The 15,285-nt window shown below is 48.5% G+C and overlaps 1 protein-coding gene across 3 annotated transcripts in view; it reads left to right on the top strand.

Moving 5' to 3' along the window:
* NDST1 (N-deacetylase and N-sulfotransferase 1) overlaps window positions 1-15,285 on the top strand; it is a 63,386-nt gene that overhangs the window by 35,134 nt on the left and 12,967 nt on the right. For all 3 annotated transcript variants that reach the window (XM_040239592.1, XM_040239593.1, XM_040239595.1), the window contains exons 5-11: window positions 2,653-2,807; window positions 3,466-3,651; window positions 5,397-5,525; window positions 6,341-6,523; window positions 10,381-10,477; window positions 11,662-11,785; window positions 13,808-13,982. In XM_040239592.1, the coding sequence (XP_040095526.1) occupies window positions 2,653-2,807; window positions 3,466-3,651; window positions 5,397-5,525; window positions 6,341-6,523; window positions 10,381-10,477; window positions 11,662-11,785; window positions 13,808-13,982 (1,049 nt within the window). The remainder of the gene's footprint in view (window positions 1-2,652; window positions 2,808-3,465; window positions 3,652-5,396; window positions 5,526-6,340; window positions 6,524-10,380; window positions 10,478-11,661; window positions 11,786-13,807; window positions 13,983-15,285) is intronic.

Here is a 15,285-nt window from a genome sequence, read left to right as displayed (position 1 = left end):
TGTTGGCATATTGAGTGCAGCACTTTAACAGCATCATCTTTTAGGATTTTAAATAGTTCGCCTGGAATTCCATCACCTCCACTAGCTTTGTTTGTAGTCATGCTTCCTAAGACCCTTCCTAAAAGAGTCTGTTGTAAATAGCATATGTATATATGGGTCTTATTTTTGTATCCATTCAGCCAATTTATGTCTTTTGGTTTGAGCATTTAATCCTTTTACATTTAAGGTAATTATCAATATGTATGCTTTTAATGCCATTTTGTTAGTTGTTAGATTTATTTCTAAAGATTGGTTTTTCTTCCTTCTTTTGCTCTTTTCTCTTATGATTTAATGTCTATCTTTACTGTTGTATTTAGATTACTTTTCCTTTTTTGAGTCTGTATCTTTTGTAGATTTTGTGTGTGTGTGTGATTTCCCTGAGGTTTTGATATAGTAGTCTACATATGCACAAGATTGTTTTAAGTTGCTGGTCTCTTAATTTCCAATTTTCCTCATTTGTACTCTCCTCTTTTTCTAGATTTATGGTTTGATCTCAGGTTTGTATAGGAATGATTTCCTACTTTTACTTTGTTGGCCTTTACAGTGAGCTTTCCTGTTTTGTAATTTTCCTGATTCTCGTTGTCCGCCCTTTGTTTTCTGCCTAAAGAAGGTCCTTTAAGATTTGTTATAAGGCTGGTTTGGTGGTACTGAATTCTCTTAGCTTATGCTTGTCTGTAAAGCTTTTGATTTCTGCATTGAATTTGAACAAAAGCTTTGCTGGATAGAGTGTTCTTGGCTCTAGATGTCTCCCTTTTATCACTTTAAATATATTGTGCCATCCCTTCTGGCCTCCAGAGTTTCTGCTGAAAAATCAGCTGATAACTCTGGGGGAGTTCCCTTGTATGTTATTTGTTGCCTTTTGTTTTTAATATTTTTTTGTCTTCAACTTTTGTCTGTTTTATTAATATGTATTGGGGCGTTTATGGTCCTCCTTGGGTTTATGTTGTATGGGATTCTTTCTGGACTTGGGTGATTACTTTCTCATGTTAGGAGACTTCTCAGCTATAATCTCTTCATATATTCTCAGTCCCTTTCTCTCTCTCTCTCCTCCTTCGGGACCCTATAAAGCGAATGTTGGTGTATTTAATATTATCCCAGAGATTTCTGAGACTGTCCTCATTTCTTTATTTTTTTCCTTTATTCTGTTCCATGGCTGTGATTTCTATCATTCTGTCTTTCCGCTCACTTCTTCTGACTCAGTTATTCTGCTGTTGATTTCTTCTAGTGTATTTTTCATTCCAGTTATTGTATTGTTTTCATCTCTGTTTGTTCTTTAAATCTTCTAGCTCTTTGTTAAACATCTTTTGTATTTTAATGATCTATGCCTCCATTCTTTTTCCGAGATTTTGAATCATGCTTACTGTCGTTACTCTAAATTCTTATGCCCTGGTGGCTCAGAGTAAAGTATCTGCCTACAATGAGGGAGACTTGGGTTTGATCCCGGGGTTGGGAAGATCCCCTAGAGAAGGAAATGAAAACCCACTCTAGTATTCTTGCCTGGAGAATTCCATGGACAGAGGAGCCTAACAGGCTACATATAGTCCATGGAGTCGCAAAGAGTCAGACAAAGTTGAGCAGCTCACACTTTAGCATCTCTAAATTCTTCTTCAGGTTGGTTGCCTATCTCCACTTCATTTAGTTGTTCTTGTGGGGTTTTATCCTGTTCTTGGCCTGGAACGAGTTTATTTTCATGTCTTAAGGGTTGAGGTTGAAGGTTGAAGGCTGTCTGGTTCATACTTGCCCTCCTCTTGGTGACTTTCCCTCGTTCCTCACATGCTACCCTTCAGGACTGGGCAGGAGGGAAGAGCCCATGAGTGGTCATCCGTAGTGAGTATTCACTTGAGCTGCCACCTGCTTGGGCCACAGTGAGGACAGCCTCTCTTAAATTCTAGGCAAACTCTCCTAGTCTGCAGCTCTGCGAGGAAAGTCTGCAGCTTAATGCCAAAGCCAAATAAGAGCAACATTGGGTTGTTTGTCAGTATTTTTATGTTCTTAACCCTTAACGGGGCTTCCCAGCTGGCCCTAGTGGTATAGAATCTGCCTGCCAGTGCAGGAGACACAGAGAGGCAGGTTGCACCCCTTGGAGTAGGAAAATGGCAACCCGCTCTAGTATTCTTGACTGGAAAATTCCATGGAGAAAGGAGCCTGGCAGGCTGCAGTCCATTGGGTTGCAAACAGTCAGAGATGGCTGAGCCACACACACACAACCCTTAGCATATGAGAGGTAGTTGGGGTGATATACACAAGACAGCTTAAACATCCTGTATATATACAAGAAACATCTATAAGTTAATAAGTAAAAGACAACACAGAAAAACAGGAATAAAATCACAGCAAGCAAGTCAGAGCTAGAGGAAACCATTGGGATCATTGTATCTGAACTGCATATTGAACAGACAGACCTCGAGGGCCCAAATATGGGGAAGCTTGGCCGAAGTCATCCACTGACTCAAGGCCACATGGTTCCAGGACCTGGACTGGGGCTCTCTCTGTGCTGCCCTATAGCTCATAGAACTGCTCTGAGCAACTTTTGGGTGGGCAGTGGCCTTCCACGCCCATCCCTGGGCCTTGAGGCAGGTGGGCTGGGCTGAGCTGCCTGTGCTTGGGCTCTAGGTACAGACGCCGAGGATGCGGGGGATGACCTGCTGCTGTCCTATGTGAAGGAGTTCTGGTGGTTCCCCCACATGTGGAGCCACATGCAGCCCCACCTTTTCCACAACCAGTCTGTGCTGGCCGAGCAGATGGCCCTGAACAAGAAGTTCGCTGTCGTGAGTAAGATTCCCTGCAGGGCAGAGCTGGGTGGGCTTGGGGCTGGACTGGGGGTCAGAACTGCTGGCCTCCCGCTGCTTTTGCAGTTCCATGTGACAGCTTTTTATTAACATCTTTATAGCCACTGTCTCATTGAAGACTCATTGATACCCAAGAGCCCGGTATCTTGATAGCATCATTTTAGATAAGAAACGGAAGCTTGGGGAGGCCACCCCAGCTTATAAGAGGTCTAACCAGAACTTAAACGCAGGACTGTTGGCTTCCGGAGCCAAGCTCTTGTCTTGAGGCTAGACTAGGAGCCCTGGACAGCTGGAGGAGGTGCCCAGCAAGGAGAGAATAAGGCCTGGTGCTAGTGGCCCCTGAGCTACCAGCCAGTCATAGAGACCACGAAGGCAGAAGGATGCCCATCCTTGCTCCTCACTCCTGGAGCAGGAGGAAGTGAGCACTGGGCTGAGAGCTGAAGTCCCAGCTCGGCCGGTGCTTTCCTCCGAGACTCTGGGCCCCGAGCCTCAGCTTCCCCATGTGCACCTCGAGGTCTCGGACCTGCCGCCCTGCCTTCCTAGTCTCTGACTTCTCTCCCCTGCCCGACAAAGAGGAAGTAAGGCCCAGAGGAGCAGGATCCCTGTGCTCACCCTGCCCTGGCCCTCCTCTCCCCAGGAGCATGGCATTCCCACAGACATGGGATACGCGGTGGCACCGCACCACTCGGGCGTGTACCCTGTGCACGTGCAGCTCTACGAGGCTTGGAAGCAGGTGTGGAACATCCGTGTGACCAGCACGGAGGAATACCCCCACCTGAAGCCAGCCCGCTACCGTCGTGGTTTCATCCACAACGGCATCATGGTGAGTGCGGCCCGGAGCCTGAGAGGCAGGATTTTGGGGACCTGGTTAGGGGTTTCTGCTGTCCCCTCTGTCACCTGAGGCTCTCTATCCCAGGGAGGAAGGAGACCAGTCTGCCTCTTTAGTGAGCGACTCAGGCTTTTGTGACAGTATCAGGTGGCTGAACATTTTTTAAGAGGCCTCTGATGAGGCCCTGGGACAGGCCTCTGTCTCATCCATTTATTGGCTTACGTGAAATGTGTCTGTCCCTTTTTTACACACTGGGAATACTGAAATCCACAAAGTCAACAGAAGTCCCCACCTTTGTAGACCTGACATTCTAGTGACAGGAGACAGTGCATTTGTAACTGTGTAAAGTATATAATGGTCAGATGGTATAAGTGCTGTGGAGAATCAAGCAGGGGGATGGAGAAAGGGTGTGCTCAGAGGAGGAGAGGGCTTCCCAGGTGGTGCTAGTGGTAAAGAACCTACCTGCCAGGGCAGGGAGATGTAAGAGGCTTTGATCCCTGGGTCGGGAAGATCCCTGGAGGAGGGCCTGGCAAGCCAGTCTGATATTCTTGTCTGGATAATCCCATGGACAGAGGAGCCTGGAGGGCTATGGTCCATAGAAATTGCAGAGTCGGTCATGACTGAAACGACTTAGCGTGCATGCAGGAAAAGAAGAAACTTGAACAAGATGGTTAGGGAGAGCCTTTTGGGGATGGAGCCATGCTGCTACATGAGGAAGAGCATGCATGGCAGAGAAAACAAGCACAAAGGCCGTGAGGCAGGCTTGTGCAGGTGGTTTTGAGGACCAACTAACAGGTGACTGTGGCTGGAAGACAAGTTGGGAGATGGCAGGAGATGAGGTCAGAAGGGTGATTGGTGGACCGGGTCATGTAGGGCAACTAACACCCCTGGATAGGCTTGAGCTTTAGTCTGTGGTGAGAGGGTTTTGAGTGGAGTGCTCTGATGACCTGACTCATAAATTAAAAGGATTTCCATCATTCTGGCTGCTAGGGGATAAAGTGGGGAGCAGGTGGAGGCTGCTGCAGTCTTCTGGTTGAGGTGCAGTGGCTTGGCCCAGGGTGCAGTGCTGGAATGTGTTCAGATTCTGGACTTAGTTAGTAGTTAGAGCATACACGAACTGCTGATGAGTTGGACATAGCATATAAGAGAGAGAAAGATTACTCCCAGTTTTTGACCTCAGCCGCTGGAGTGGCTAGATAGTTCTCATCAGTCCAGATGGGCAGCTATGGGAAGGCCAGAGTCACACCTCCATCCATCCGTCCACTGACCTCCTCCTTTCAGGCATTCCTACTGACCCTGGGGATGAAGGTGGTGACGGAGAGGGTGGATCACATAAGAAACAGCTAAATCAGTGCACAACCGAGAGTGCCAGGAGGCAAGTGCTAAAGCCAGGAGAGGAGTCACAGAGCGTGCCTGGGGGTGCTGCTCTAGAGAGGGAAGGGGGCCTTGCTGGGCACACAGGCCAGGTTGCCAGAAAGATTCTCCCTTGCCAGTCCCTATTACCTTGGAGTCTGCTCACTTTGTACAGAGAAATGTGAAAAGTATTTACGTATGTAAACTGGCAAGGCTGGGTGGGCTCACTTGGGGGACTGTCACAGGCTGCAGATGTTCTTTGGTGGGGAAGACCCCCAAGGGTGGGGGCTGTGTGGTCACATTAGGAGGCTGCCTCTCTGGCAGGACTCTGCCTGCCACCATCCGGACCTGGAGAAGCCATAGCTCCTCTCCCGCCCCATCCCCAGGTCCTCCCGCGGCAGACTTGCGGCCTCTTCACACACACCATCTTCTACAACGAGTACCCGGGTGGCTCCAGTGAGCTGGACAAGATCATCAATGGGGGCGAGCTCTTCCTGACCGTGCTCCTGAACCCTGTGAGTGCTCCCCAGCCCTTGGCTGGCAGTGAGGAGGGGCTGCCGGACCGCCATCCCTGGGGGAGGGTGGGAGCAGGTGTGCAGCTGGGAGTTAGAAAACCCGCATTCCAGCCCTGGCCCTGTCCCCACCTGCTGTGTGACCTTGGCAGAGAATCTGAGCAGCCTTTGTTTCCTTTTATCATCTTGCACTTCTGTACAATAGTGTTGGCATTTTTCTCCATGTTCTTTTTCCAATCCTTGTGTGTGTATAAATATATAAATATTGCCTATTAACATATATGATAAAGTGAATGTTAAACTATATATCACTATCTGTATACATTTATATATATGTACTGATATATATAGTTTAAAAGGCACTCGCTATAGATGTAGAGTGCATTTTAAACTTTTCACCTCTTTTCCTGGGCCTCTCTTTCCTTATCTGTAAAATGGAAATAATCATCTGTGCTTTGATAATGCTGGATAGATATCAAGTGGTGGTGTTATCAGCTTTGTGGGGTAACCATGTATTCCTGTGGTTCATGTACCCCCTCACCTTCCTGCCAAAAAAGTACAAAAGAGCACCCACGTGTCTGCACAGGAGGTCAGCTTCCCTTTCGGGGCTGCTGTGCTTGGTGTCAGACTGGATTCACCTGGTGCACCTAGTCCAAGGTCACGTGGCAAGTTTACCAATGGCCCCGGTGAACCGTGGACTGGTCATCGAGTGGCACCATAAGCTTAAGCAAGGGCAGCAGGTCAGAAGTGGGGGTGAAGGTAGTGAAGGAGGCTCAGAGGCTGACAGCCCCTGCCTCCCATCTTCCTCCCTGGAGCAGATCAGCATCTTCATGACACACCTGTCCAACTACGGGAATGACCGCCTGGGCCTGTACACCTTCAAGCACCTGGTGCGCTTCCTGCACTCCTGGACCAACCTCCGGCTGCAGACGCTGCCCCCGGTGCAGCTGGCCCAGAAGTACTTCCAGATCTTCTCCGAGGAGAAGGACCCGCTCTGGCAGGTGAGTGGGGTGGGTGGCCTGGATACCTCGCTGCAGGGAGGGAAGGCCTAGCACCCACAGGCCTGCGCTCCAGGCACAGGCTCAGGGACTTGGTCCTCAGGCCTGCATACTCTCTCGAGTGTAAACTCAGGTGTACACTTGCTCACCACGGGGGCGCTGTTACTTGTTCTTGTGCACAGGAGACCTCCCATGCAGAACCTATGTGAATGCACACTCACACACAGCCTGTGAAAAACAGCATCATAGAACTGCAGGTGAACATGGTATAAATGAGTGTGGAAAGCAGCTGCTGGCCTGCCTGGACTCAGTCTGTTACATCCCTTCTCACTCCAGTAGGCTCTGAGCCCGGGAAAGGGGACCAGTCAGAGAGCTTAAGGGACAGTCCTTTGGGAAGTCTGCCCCAGTTGTTCAGTTGCTCATTCGTGTCCAGCTCTTTGCAACCCCATGGACTGTGGCACACCAAGCTTTCCTGTCCTTCGCTGTCTCCTGGAGTTTGCTCAAACTCATGTCCATTGAGTCAATGGATGATGCCTTCCAACCATCTCATCCTCTGTCGCCCCCTTCTCCTCCTGCCCTCAGTCTTTCCCAGCATTAGGGTCTTTTCTGATGAATCTGCTCTTCGCATCACGTGGCCAAAGTATTTGAACAGCATCAGTCATTCCAATGAGTATTCAGGACTGATTTCCTTTAGGATTGACTGGTTTGACCTCCTTGCAGTCCAAGGGACTCTCAAGAATCTTTTCCAGCACCACAGTTCGAAAGCATCAATTCTTTGGCCCTCAGCCTTCTTTATGATCCAGCTGTCACATTCGTTCATGAGTACTGGAAAAACCATAGCTTTGACTGTATGGACCTTTGTTGGCAAAGTGATGTCTCTGTCTTTTAACACACTGTTAGGTTTGTCATGACTTTCTCCCAGAGAGCAAGCGTCTTAATTTCATGGCTGCAGTCACGATCCACAGTGATTTTAGACCCCAAGAAAATAAAGTCTGTTACTGTTTCCATTTTTTCCCCTGTTTGCCATGAAGTGATGGGACTGGATGTCTTGATCATAATTTTTTGAATGTTGAGTTTTAAGTCAGCTTTTTCACTCTCCTCTTTTACCTTCATTAAGAGGCTTTTTAGTGCCTCTTTCCTTTCTGCTGTTAGGGTGGTGTCATCTGCATATCCCAGCAATCTTGATTCCAGCTTATGCTTCATCCAGCCCGGCATTTTGCGTGATATACTCTACATGTAAGTTAAATAAGCAGGGTGACAATATACAGCCTTGACGTACTCCTTTCCCAATTTTGAACCAGTCCTTTGTTTCATGTCCAATTCTAACTGTTGGTTCTTGACCTGCATACAGGTTTCTCAGGAGGCAGGTCAGGTGGTCTGGTATTCCCATCTGGTATTCAGAATTTTCCACAGTTTGTTGTGTTCCACACAGTCAAAGGCTTAGTGTAGTCAATAAAGCAGAAGTAGATGTGTTTCTGGTTTTTCCTTTTCTTTGTCTATGATCAGCACATGTTTTTAATACGATCTCTGGTTCCTCTCCTTTCCTAAATCCAGCTTGTACATCTGGAAGTTCTTGATTCATGTACTGTTGAAGCCTAGCTTGAGGGATTTTGAGCATTGCATTGCTAGCATGTGAAATGAATGCAATTGTGCAGGAGTTTGAACATTGTTTGGCATTGTGCTTCTTTGAGATTGGAATGGAAACTAACCTTTTCCAGTCCTGTGGCCCCTGCCGAGTTTTCCAAATTTGCTAGCATTTTGAGTGCAGGATTTTAACAGCATCATCTTTTAGGATTTGAAATAGCTCAGCTGGAATTCCAAGACCTCCACTAGCTTTGTTTACAGTAATGCTTCCTGAGGCCCACTTGACTTCACACTCCAGGATGTCTGGCTCTACATGAGTGATCACACCATTGTGGTTATTGGGTCATTCTTATTTGTACAGTTCTGTGTATTCTTGCCACCTCTTCTTAATATCTTTTGCTTCTATTAGGTCCATACCATTTCTGTCCTTTATTGTGTCCATCTTTGCATGAAATGTTCCCTTGATATCTCTAATTTTCTTGAAGAGATCTCTAGTCTTTCCCATTCTATTGCTTTCCTCTATTTCTTTGCATTGTTCACCTAAGGCTTTCTTATCTCTCCTTGCTATTCTTTGAAACTCTGCATTCAGGTGGGTGTATCTTTCCTTTTCTTCTTTGCCTTTCCCTTCTCTTCTTTTCTCAGCTATTTATAAGGCATCCTCAGACAACCATTTTGCCTTTTTGCATTTCTTTTTCTTGGGGATGGTTTTGATCACTCTCTCCTATACAGTGTTACAAACCTCTATCCATAGTTCTTCAGGCACTTTGTCAGATCTAATCCCTTAAATCTATTTGTCACTTCCACTGTATAATCATAAGGGATTTGATTTAGGTTATATCTGAATGGCCTAGTGGTTTTCCCTACTTCTTCAACTTAAATCTGAATTTGGCAATAAGGAGTTCATGATCTGAGCCATAGTCAGCTCCTGGTCTTGTTTTTGCTGCCTGTATAGAGCATCTCCATCTTTGGCTGCAAAGAATATGATCAATCTGATTTTTGATATTGACTTTCAAAATGATGTCCATGTGATGTCCATGTGTAGAGTCGTCTCTTGGGTCGTTGGCAGAGGTTGTTGGCTATGACCAGTGTGTTGTCTTGGCAAAACTCTGTTAGCCTTTGCCCTGCTTCATTTTGTACTCCAAGGCCAAACTTGCCTGTTACCTAAGGTGTCTCTTGACTTCCTACTTTTGCATTACACTTCCCAGTGATGAAAAGAACATCTTTTTTTGGTGTTAGTTCTAAAAGATCTTGTAGGTCTTCATAGAACTGTTCAAGTTCATCTTTTTCAACATTAGTGGTTGGGGCATAGGCTTGGATTACTGTGATGCTGAGTGGTTTGCCTTGGAAATGAACCGAGATCTTTCTGTTGTTTTTGAGACTGCACTTAAGTACTGCATTTTAGACTCTTTCTTTGACTATGAAGGCTACTCCATTTCTTGTAAGGGATTCTTGCCCACAGTAGTAGATACAATAGTCATCTGAATTAAATTCGTCCATTCCCATCACTTTAGTTCACTGACTAAGATGTTGATGTTCACTTTTGCCGTCTCCTGCTTGACCATGTGCAGTTTACCTTGGTTCATGGACCTAATGTTCCAGGTTCCTGTGCAGTATTGTTCTTTACTGCATCAGACTTTAATTTCACCACCAGACACTTCTGCAACTGAGCATCATTTCCACTTTGGCTGTCTGCCCCAGTGGGGACTGTCAAAAACTAGGAGCAGAAGCTTGAATTGATGGTCTCACAGTTCAGACCAGGTGTCCACAACCTAGCTTTTAAGTCAGTATGGCCTGTGGTCTATTTTTATAAATAAAGTTTTATTGGAACTTGGCCATGCTCATTCTTGTACGTACTGTCTGTGACTACTTTCAAGCTCCAATAAGCAGAGTTGAGTGGTTGTGACAGACCGGGTAGTATCCAAGCCTAAAATATTTAATAAACATTTCAAAAGATTTACTATACTTCACAGAGAAAGTTTTCTGACCTCTTGGTGAGCTTTTAAATTCAACAGTAGGAGCCTGTGGGCTCCTGTTATGCGCCAAGTGCTGGGGTGAGCATTTTCTAAGGCTTTGTCTGGGAATGGGAGACTGACCAGGAATCATTGCTGCCTACCAGTAGCTCAGTGTCCTGAGGTGGGGATGTGGCAAGGACATGTGTAGTTACGCTTGTCACTCAGGGCTGTGAGAGCCACACGTCCATGTGCAGCGGGGTCTGGAATCCACTCGCTGAGTCCATTCTCCGCCCCGCCCTGACATCTATTCCACTGTCATTTTAGGATCCCTGCGAAGACAAGCGCCATAAGGACATCTGGTCCAAGGAGAAGACGTGTGACCGCTTCCCAAAGCTCCTCATCATCGGCCCCCAGAAAACAGGCAGGTCTCTCCACTCTTGACCAGCTTCCCTTACTGTCTTGACAGCTTCCCCTGCTGTCCCGGCCACACAATTCTGGGGACCGTCGCGCCCTGGTCCCACTCCCCAGTAATCTACATGCTCTTTCCCAGGAAGTGGGACCAAAGCTGGGGTGACCATGAGTTGCCCATCAGTGTGGAGGTGGGAAGGGTAGAGGTTGGGCATTGAATTCTCCTGTTGTGAACCACAGCCTCAGGGAGCTCTCTTGGTGTCCTCTTGGGAGTTTCTGAGTCCAAGCAGAGAAGCCCAGATCAGATGCTTTGCAAGACTGAGCAGTGCTTGGCAAAACTGGGTCAGGGCAAAGAGACTGTGACACGTTAGGACTGTCTGCAGTGGTGACATGCATACTACATGGGTATGGATGGCTATTCCACGTTACAGACAAAACACTCCAGGCTCACAGAACTTGTCACTTTCTCTAACACATGTAGTTAGGAGATGGCATATCCAGGTCTGGAGCTCTGGTCTCTGTGCCCCCAAAATATATACTCTGAACTACTGAACTCTGAGGTCTCTTCTCTTCTGAAACCTCTCGTTAAAGCATGTTAACCGTAGATCTGTGTAGGAAAGGAATGGACTCTCTGAAGGGAGAGGGTCAGCCCTGTGCTGTTGAATGGGGAGGGAGTGTGAGTGAAGGAAGGGCACTCAGAGAGGAGGCGTCTGGGCCAGATTTCTTAGCCCTTCAAGAATTTCACCCCAGCAGGCTGGCGAGTCTGGAACTCCCTTGTCCTTGAGTTCCTCCCAAGTGCTAGAGAGGACCGAAGCCCAGGGCTTGAAGGGGCCAGCAGAAACCATCTTCTGGGGTTTTGAGGGGACAGTGATCAGGTGGATGTGAATGCCGGAGTACAGTGCTGAGAAGGATTCTGAGGCCAAGTCTTTGTGATGAAGAGTGCTGTGATGGGCTAGTGATGTCTGCAGTGGATTCAAGAGTTGGGGCGCCCACCTGCAAGCTCTGTATTTGCCTGTCCTGAGTTATAGTGTGTTTCCCTCATGGTAGAGATGAAGAAACTAAACCCAGAGAAGAGAAGGGACTTTCCCAGTGTCTCCTGGTGAGTAACGGAGAGCCAGGACCAGAACTCAGGATTTCAGACTCTGTCTTTTCGCTGGGGGCCTGGGCCCAGGTCTCACCCACCTTCCTTCCCTGCAGGCACCACGGCCCTCTATCTGTTCCTGGGCATGCACCCTGACCTCAGCAGCAACTACCCCAGCTCCGAGACCTTTGAGGAGATCCAGTTTTTTAACGGCCACAACTATCACAAAGGCATCGACTGGTGAGTGGGTCTTTCTGTCAGCAGTGGGACAGGACGGCCGCCATGGAGGCTGCCAAGGAGGAGGTCTGCTGAGGCCACAGCAGGAAGCAGCTGGCGCTTGCTCACACGCAGCCAGTTCCTGTAAACAGGGACAGAGTGCGGTGACCCTTGAGTCATAATGTTGGAGCCTGCACAAAGATGGGACACTTGATGAGGAAGCCCTTTGCCCCTTTGTATTATTGCCTGGACTCAGGGAATACTAGACGTTAGAGTCCCTCCCCTTCCTTGCCTTCACGAGTCCAAGAAGAGAAGAGGGACACGCCTGAGGCCCTGAGAGCTGAGGACAGAACAGGGGTTAAAAATCCAGGTGTTCTGACCGGAAAGCTGGCCCTTTCCACTGCGTGTGACTGACCCTGTAGCAGGAGGCGTTCTTGTGAACCCTTCAGAGGTGGCTTGTTAGGTCTTCAGAGAGTCTCCTGGGAGCGTGGCTGGAATTGCAGATTCTTACCAGAAGCTGTCACCAGAGGCTACCCCAGGGTGTGGGTGCTGAAGGGGATGCTTCCACACCGTGTTTCTTATGTTTGCCTCTCTCTTATTTGTCTTTTCTAACCTTATACGTGTATTGTTTATTATTATTTTTATGTCTGTGATTTACCTGAGTAGAGACCTCATGGGCATTATTCTGTTTTTTGGTATTTCTCTGTGTATTTCCAGCAGCCTCTTTCTGTTTCTTTCTTTCAATCATCTGTCAGGCAATCTAGCTGTCTTTTTCTCTCTCTGATACTGCCACAATCTCTTACCTAAAATCCATTGTAACCAGATGCATGATTGGAAGTCACCTCTTTCTGGATTTAGAGGGACATAGCATATTAACAGCACCTTCACCAAGGTCTGGGGCAGTACCCATTAGCAAGTTTATTATTATATTTGTAGCAAAGTATGTGAACATTTATGCCAAGTAAGATTCTGAAGTCAGGGTTTGCTGCCAGATGGCTTTGCTATAGACTTAGCAAAAAAGCTTCTTTCTCAGAGCTTTCTCCCTTTAGGTATAACCAACAATGAATTGTGAACATAAAGGTGCTATTTTGTAAAGAAATTTTGGAAATGTGAGAGAACTAGCAATTTCTCAGCTCCATTCCAAATATTTTGTTTGTAGGGGTACAGCAATCCCCCAGGCCCCTGGGTAACTCTGAAATCTGATAAATGGGTCCCTGGGACCACCCAGGAGAAACCTCGCCTCACAGGATAGAGTAGGGATCCTATGCCCTTAACTAAGACGGGCTCTGTGGGCTTTGGTTCCCAGAAACTTCTGAAGCTGTAGCTCCATCTTGCGTGAGTAGGTGCCCCTGGGAGGGTCTGGAGTGTTTTATTTTCTTTTCTGAGGGGCCCTCAACCTAGAGGTGATCTCAGAGGACTGGTGTGGACAGTCACTCTGGGCGGGATGTGGGAGGTTCGTCTGGGAAGCTGTGAGGTTCACCCATATGAGGCAGGCGGAGTGTGGGGGGACAGATGGTAGGCAGTCAGTCGCCTCCCCTCCTTGTCTGCTGGTCTACAGTAACAGCTTAGAAAGTACCATCAGATCAGGAAGGAAACCCTGCAGCCTGGAGGCAGCAGAGGGCGTCCTTCTCCTCAGCGCTGGGGGTTCCCGGGTCAGAAGCGTCCCCGCTCGCCCCCTAGTGGCAGTAAGGGTTAGGGCCCTGTCAGTTTCACTCTGGGAGCATCCCATTTAAGAAAAGACACAACCCCTTCCCATGGGTACACACCTCCCTCCGCCCCCCGCCCTGCCACGCACATCACACCCACAAGTCTTCAGATCCTCTTGATCCCTGAGGTCTCCCCGAAAAAGGAACTGATTCATAAGGAGTCTGCCAGTGGCCACTTTGTCTCGGATCCTGGCAAGTAAGTCCTCGTTAGACTGAGAGCAGCGTGCCTGCTTGCATTCTCACGTTCCACCCCCCAGTGAGCCTGGCCCTCCCGGCTGCGTTCCCCAGGCCCCTCCTCCTGAATCTTGCCTGTGAGCCCTCTTCTGTGGGCTTCCTGCAGGTACATGGAATTCTTCCCTATCCCCTCCAACACCACCTCCGACTTCTACTTTGAGAAAAGCGCCAACTACTTTGATTCGGAAGTGGCTCCCCGGCGGGCAGCTGCCCTGTTACCCAAGGCCAAGGTCCTGACCATCCTCATCAACCCAGCGGACCGAGCCTACTCCTGGTACCAGGTGAGCTGGGGAGGGGCCCTGGGCAGTGGCACGGGCTGTGTCCTCCACTCAGCCACTAATAAATATCAGCAAACACTTTTCCTGCGTCGTCTTTGTGCTTGCCCTTGACTGGCTCCTGCAGTGCACTGGTGGGTAAGAACAGGGTCCCCTCCACTGTGCTCCCAGCCCAGAGGAGGAGCTGGGCAGAAATCCATGCTGAGTCCCAGCCAGGTTACCTGCTCCCCCTCCCAGCTTCATCTGGGGACCTGCTCTGACTCTGATTCTCCAAGTAGAGGTGGAGGCTGGTTTTGTCTTGCTGAAGCTAGGATTTGGTGAATAGTGATCTGGGCTTCATGCTATCTGTGGCCTCCTCACTGGGCTCTGGGTGGGGGTGGGAATTCAGAGAAGGAAAGAACACAGGACCTGCCATTCCTAGTGCAGGATGCAAATGCCTGATCAGGTAAGGAAGTTAAAGTTACCTGGACTGTGGTTTATGTGAGGGAACGCAGCTTCTAGTTTGTACTTGATTGTGTAAGAACTAGAATTTCCTTTAATATCAATGACCTGACTGAATTTTTTCTGAGTACCTTTCCACTTGGCTTATAAGAAAGCCTAAGCTCGTGTCTTTTGGGGGATTTCCTCCCCTACCTTCCAGTCTTGCTGGAATTATGTTTATGCCAGGGTCGGGGGCTTCCTGCTCTAGAGCTGGTCCTACTGTAGGCCTGGCCACACTCTGAGCTTCCTTTCTGGGGCTTCATTGTGACCACAGGCTGATAGGAGTCTGGGTGCAGATCTCCCTACAGACCTCTCCCCTCCTCTCCCTCCCAAGCCTGGTTACCCTCCTCATCTGCTGTGCAACCTCACTCTTCCTCTCACTTCTCTAGGACTTTCTCTCTATACCCCAATATTCTCCTTTCCTCTGGGCTTTGATCCCGGGGGAACAGAAGCCATTTCTCTTGCGTGCCCTGCTGCCCCCTACCCTGTGCCCCGGCAGTGAGCAGAGACTGACCATCTGTATTTATGGGGGGAGGAAAGAGGGAGGAGAAGGAGGCAGAGGTAAAGCAGCCCTGGGTGGAGGCGTCTGGGTTCCGTCCTAATGCACCTCCTCCTCTAGAGGGCGGAGAGCTTTGTGTCTCCTCTCACAGACAGAAGACCAAGGTTCATCAAGCCGGTGACTAGCTCATGTGCTGGAATTTTGAACTCAGCTCCTCCAGGTCTAAGCCCCTGTTCTTTCTTCTGTCTGTGGCTGAGGTGGGATAAGGAGAAGGGGGGCTGATTCCTCCCAGGACGGTCCAGGGAGGTGCTGGAAGGAAGGGAAGGATGA

The sequence above is a fragment of the Oryx dammah genome, unplaced genomic scaffold (genome assembly GCF_014754425.2).
Source record: "Oryx dammah isolate SB20612 unplaced genomic scaffold, SCBI_Odam_1.1 HiC_scaffold_5, whole genome shotgun sequence".
Lineage (NCBI taxonomy): Eukaryota > Metazoa > Chordata > Mammalia > Artiodactyla > Bovidae > Oryx > Oryx dammah.
This window is presented reverse-complemented; position numbering and strand designations above follow the sequence as displayed.